Below are 6,000 nucleotides of genomic sequence, written 5' to 3'. Positions count from 1 at the left end.
ATCTACGTAAATCTTACCTCTATCCCGATGGGGTAAAGAGACTGTTTCCGATAGACCCTCGACTTTTTCTTATAAATGCAATCATGATTCAAAGCATTTTATCATGTACAAAACAATGTAATTTTTTCAATTTTGTATTAATTATATGAGATACAATTGCAATGCACGTGCCCAATGACTAGTATATATAATAAAATGATGAAACCTTAAAGTCTTTGAAATAAAGAGACAAGTCAAAAAAGGCGACATCCCAAATTAAACTTGGGAATAATATCTGAATATAATACACAAAATTACAAAATGGGTTCAACATATTTGAACACCAAGTGGAAAATGCATGCTCTTGCAAAATGTCATACGTAATAGGTAATTTCTTTTTAACTTTTTTTTATAACTAGACAAGCTGTTGATTTTTCTTCCGCTGCATGCTGCAGCGGAGAGTTGAGCACGACCGGAGAGTTTCGCCGGAAAGTGGAATCACCGGCAAATTATCGCAGTTGCAGATTTCGATCATCATACCATCTGGATCATGGAAAAATAGTTGATCAACGTAAATTCCACCTTCTTCAACTCTGCTCTTTATATACTCTATTTCCATCTCTTTTAGCCTTTTCTCTACTGTTACCATGCTCTCACACTGCAACCAATAATTAATAAACAATTTTAGTTCAAATTTCCACCCATTAATTTGATGTTTGACTGGACACGAAATTTAAGAAAACAAAAAAGAAATACTTAAAACTCGTGCTCTTAATCGTGTCTATACGAGGTAAATGAAAATTTTAACGTTTGAAGAATTTCCAAATATAGAAATATGTCAGGTAAATTTTAAACCAACTAAATATAAAGGAATATTGTCATATGAAATTGTATAGAGGGAGTTATTTTCACCAACTCAAACAAAATTCTTCTCTAGTCTTGGATTAATATAGCTGTACTCATAGTTTTTATAGTTAAAGGGCAGCCCGGAGTTTATATAGTTAAAGGGCAGTCCGGAGCCAGGGCGCCCTAACGAGTTTTGTGGTCTAAAGCCAAACTTTAGGAGGGGCCTCAATTTTTTTTTTTTTTTTTTTAAATATTTATTTATTTGAAGTCTATTTTTCTAGCTAACTTAGATACAAAGTTATTAATAGTTTTATTTTAATCAATAACTCCTAATAAGTCTTTCTTTATTGAAAATATAGCTAATCCATTTAACTTTTCTCAAGATATTGTTGATCTTGGGTAAGATGTTATCAATTTTAATTTTGAATTTTTTTTTCTGATAGTGCCGGTAACAAGAGTTATTAACATTATTCCATAAGCAATATACGCATTGGAAAAAGAATCAAATCTTTTTATTTGACCGAGTGTATCAATTAAACCGTTATCTTCTAATAGTTCTATTTTTCGTAATACTTTTAATTCCGAAAATAAATCTAAATCATCTATATCGAATTTGTTATTATGCTTTAAGGAACATTCAAGATTAAGACAATTTTTTTTCAAGATTTTAATCATCCAGTGATCTTAATTTTTACTGCTAAAGAAGAAACAAAAATTATTTCCATATACTTCGAATTGCTCAAATCTATTTTGAAGTGAAAAAAATAATTTTGTCTACTATGTATAAAGTAATCAACTCCAAAGGACTCTTCGAAAGATTTTGAGATTTTATTATCAACATTCTCATCAAATTGTCACTTCTTATATATCACACGTTTCTTACGAAATTCAGGTTTGATATTCATTTTAAGTGTAATTTTCTTGGCAAAAATCATAGCAGTTGCAAATCCTCTCTATACTTGTTAAAGAAAGAAATCAAACTTTTTCACTTTACATAATCTTTTTTAAAACTTATACATAGCCTATTAGGTATAACAAAAAATGGGGCCCCGCAATTATGGGGCCTAAAGCCGTTGTTTTACTTGCTTTATGGATAGGTCGCCCCTGTCCGGAGCACAAAGCATCCCCGTTCACGTAGGATCCAGGAAAGGGTCGCACCTCGAGAGGTTTGATGTAGGCAGTCCACCGTAACGCGAGGGTTAGTGCCTAATTTTAGGGTTAGGGCTCGAATCCGCGAGCTATCGATCACGCCTAAACAACTTTACTATTGCTCCCACGTAAAAGATCATTTGACAACAAATTAGGAAATTAAACATGACATACATGTCCAATAAGTTAAATAGTTATATTCATTTTTAAAATTGGAAATAGTTAAATATATAATATAATGGAGAAGAGATCGAGACAGAAGTGTATACCTGGAAGGAAATGTGATTATCCTTGGGATTAATGATTCTAATCTTGGGCATGTTCTCTGGATCCTCAGATTGCAATAGATGTATCCCAATCCCATAATTAAACAACCTGCAAATTTAAGTCATAATTGTTATTTGTTAATAAACATGTTTTTAGCATCTTAATAATTTTTATCAATTTTGAAAACAAAGACATTAACAAGCTTAAAACATTCATTTAGCTTATAAATTAGTACTTCCTTCAGTCCACTTTAATTAATTTTTTTCGCACGAAATTCACCTTTTAATTAGCATTAAGTAACAATGCAATGACCATATTAATCTTATTTTGTTCATTGAAAATATAACAAATACTCATAGACTCATTACTCCAAGGGAAACTTTGAAAAAAAAAATAATTCTTTCTTAATATCTAAAAAAAATCAAATATCGTGGATCATAAAAAAATGCTAAAAATCAATTAAAGTAATTCGGAGGAAATAGTAGTATTTACCATGCTCCATCAAAATTAAAAGAACCAGGCCTTCTAATTGGAAAGAATCCAAGAATGTTTTGGTAAAAATCAAGAGATTTTTCAACAGATCTACAGACTACTGATATGTGATTCAATGACTTTAAATGCAAAGGATTCTCCATATATTAACCTTCCAAAAAATGAAAAAAAAAAAGAAAAAAAAAAAGACAAGCGCAAAATGAAGAAGAAGCTGGAAAAAAGAAAACTTAAAAGCAAGAAAGAAATCAAAGAACCAAAGATTTAGAGAGTAAAGTAGGAATTGAGTAGAAGGATTATAGGGGATATATATATAGAACAAAAATAATTCTTGAAATGATATTTTTTTTTAAAAAAAAATTGGTGACAACTGTTGAAGGGTAAAACAAGTAGATACCACGTGGTGACACGTTGATTTTAATATTCAAAAAAGCCATGCAAAAGCTTTTTGACAATTAATTACGTACTTGACTAATTTAGTGATGAACTAGACAAAGTGAACTTGACAAGTACTACTACAATTGGTATATGTACTGATCTATGTCAGCATTATTATGGTTTAATCGAGTAAGTCCAAGAATTCGATTTATTTACTCTCACGTGAGCGACGCGGAGCTAGGATTTGAATTTTGGCTACCGTTTGACCATAGATTCCCAAATTTATTTTGAAAAATTTGATTTTGGTGAAGTTTGGTTTGAAAATAAAATTGTGTATTTGGACATCAGTTTTCAAAACATTTTTCCCAAATTTATTTTGGAAAAACATGGAACATGACTTATACCCATAAGTTATAAAAACTATCACAAATATCCAATAGTACCATTATCAATAACATTCATTATATTATCGCAAACTATAGTCCTGGACATAAATAAATTTGGTACAAAATTATCATTTTTATAATGAATTACATGATACACTATCAGATGACCGAGAAGACGAAACAACATTGTTACAAAATAATATGTGGTGGACTTTTTTATAAAATACAAAAATTTGGGGCAAGTTTTAAAAAATGTAATAGTGATATTTTGGCCCAAAATCAACTATTGAGCTGGTTTTGGGATTTTGCCAAAATGTAGCCAAAATCTATGGCCAAATATGTGTTTGCCAAATAAAATCCAAATTTATTTTGGTAAAATTTATGGTCAAACGGGTCGTTATAAATTTGAATTTTAAGATAATGATATTAGGTGTTAGTTTTTTTTTAAATCCCTCCCAATTTAGGAGGATCTATAGTGTTTTCACATTTCCCTCCAGCGTGATTCGAATCCAGAACCTAACAGATGTTAGTTATTAGGTTTGAAATTTAATGTTTATGCATATTTGGTAACTTTCCTAAACCAAATAGTACAAAGTTTGAATTAAACCTATCAGATTCGAATCTATAGCTTACCTTTTTAGCTCCGTCCGGTTCATGTCATCGTATTATTATAATTGTGAATAATAATGTACGAATTATTATGTTGTGAATAATAATGTACGAATTATTATGTTGTGAATAATAATGTACGAATTATTATGTTGTGAATAATAATCTGTAAATTGTTATGTCGCGAATAATAATACAAAGATTACTATAGATAAATTATCTATATTAAGTGCATTTTTATCTTTGAAGGCTTCTATATATTGGTAGAAATCTTATTATTATTATTTCACATTCAGTTTGTGTTTGGCATATATTAGTGTGATCGAGAGTACTAATCTTGAAAATCGATGAACATTATATTCAATGCAAATTTTTTAGATATTATCTTATGAACGTAAGTATAGCAAAGTAAACCTATATATTTAATTTTTGTATAGTAGTTCTAGAATCGTCCACTATCCTTTATTCTTCTTGTCCTGTCCGCATCCAGTGTCATTATTATTTTACAAGGCTAATCAATTTAACATTTCTTCCTCTCCTTTTTCACCTCTTGCGTTACTTGGATATCGATTATTCACTTTTTTATCCTGAATTAATGGTTTTCTATAGTCTTGGAAATGAAAAAAATTACGGTAGAGAGTGTTTTCTTTGTTCATGACTTACGCAGCAAATTTAAATTAATCGGAGATCCAATACGGATACTGAACATCAAATGAAAAATCATAAATTGTCACGATCCGAAATTTCTACCGTCGGAATCGTGATGAAGACTAATATTTTCACTTGCTAGGCAAGCCAATGTTAGAATATTATTAAGTCAAACCTCATTCAATTGAACAATTAACAGTAAATAAACTAAAGTGAAATACAACGAGCGTGGAATAATATAATAACTTCATCATTTACTACTACCCGGATCTGGTGTCACAAATTCACGAACATTCTAGGATTTACTACAAGTAATAGTCTGAAAGTAATACAGCTGTTTGAACGAAACAAACAGTAAAACAGAAAAGATAGACGGGGACTTCAAGGTCTGTGGACGCCAACAGATCTACCTTGAGTCTCCGATGAACCAGTCCGAGCTTCTACGCCTCTCGATCAGCTGGGACCAATACCAAAATTTGCACAGGAAGTGCAGAGTACAATATCAGTACAACCGACCCCATGTACTGGTAAGTGTCGAGCCTAACCTCGACGAAGTAGTGACGAGGCTATGACAAGACACATACATAACAAACCTGTGCAATTTAACAGTATATGTATATATATATATATATATATGTATATATGGGTCTCGCTAACATACTACATGAAGGTAGTAAGTTAGCAAGATACCCATTTTTGCTTTACCAAAAATGCCCCTAATAATTCTTCTATTTCCTTGATAAATTCTGAACAAAATGGTCATTTTACTCTTAAGTGAAAAAACATGTTCCAGTACAAACTCTTCTATAGTCGTTTAGGAGCTAGTTTCACCATTACCCACACAGCCTCATCATCTTCCCTATTTAGGCTTTAAGTTATTCTTCATTTTTTTGTTTTAGATCTATGTTTGTGGAAATTTATCATCACTGTTTTTGGTGAAATCATATTCAAAATTAATCTTAAAAACAACAAGTAAATTGCATTCTTTATAATTGCATATGATTGTAATTATTTCAAGACTATTGTAGACATTAAATGGTGGGAAATAGACAGAGCTAGAAATTTCAGCCATGGGCTTTTTACTACTAGCTGGAAATTGGAGCCGACGGTGATAGGAAAAAAAGTAAAGTTGTACCCAGAAAAAAAGAAAAAGAAAAAGAAAAAGAAGGAGGTCGAAGAACAGGAATCCTAGAGAGAGATTAGGAAGAGAATGAAATCGAGAAACTTTCCCAGCGAAGGCAAAGAACCG

At 31.1% G+C, this 6,000-nt stretch overlaps 1 protein-coding gene across 1 annotated transcript; it reads right to left on the bottom strand.

Moving 5' to 3' along the window:
• Positions 1–255: 255 nt before the first annotated feature.
• LOC107829187 (glyoxylase I 4-like) lies at positions 256–3,001 on the bottom strand. Its single transcript, XM_016656652.2, has 3 exons — positions 2,734–3,001; positions 2,244–2,349; positions 256–637 (listed from the first exon to the last, which is right to left on the bottom strand). Exons 1-3 carry the CDS (start codon positions 2,874–2,876, stop codon positions 395–397), a joined length of 492 nt encoding a protein of 163 aa, XP_016512138.2. The 5' UTR covers positions 2,877–3,001; the 3' UTR covers positions 256–394.
• Between the last annotated feature and the right edge of the window lie 2,999 nt (positions 3,002–6,000).

Source organism: Nicotiana tabacum, chromosome 8 (assembly GCF_000715075.1).
Source record: "Nicotiana tabacum cultivar K326 chromosome 8, ASM71507v2, whole genome shotgun sequence".
Lineage (NCBI taxonomy): Eukaryota > Viridiplantae > Streptophyta > Magnoliopsida > Solanales > Solanaceae > Nicotiana > Nicotiana tabacum.
The sequence above is the reverse complement of the archived record's forward strand: the minus strand, read 5'-3'. Positions and strand labels throughout refer to the sequence as shown.

Bases quoted from the DNA above. Each gene is read 5' to 3' on its own strand.
- LOC107829187 (XM_016656652.2), bottom strand. From the start codon at position 2,876: ATGGAGAATCCTTTGCATTTAAAGTCATTGAATCACATATCAGTAGTC. The intron at 2,350-2,733 runs GTAAATACTACT...TTAAATTTGCAG, and splicing joins TTTAATTTTGATGGAGCATG to GTTGTTTAATTATGGGATTG. The intron at 638-2,243 runs GTATACACTTCT...TATTGGTTGCAG, and splicing joins ATAATCACATTTCCTTCCAG to TGTGAGAGCATGGTAACAGT.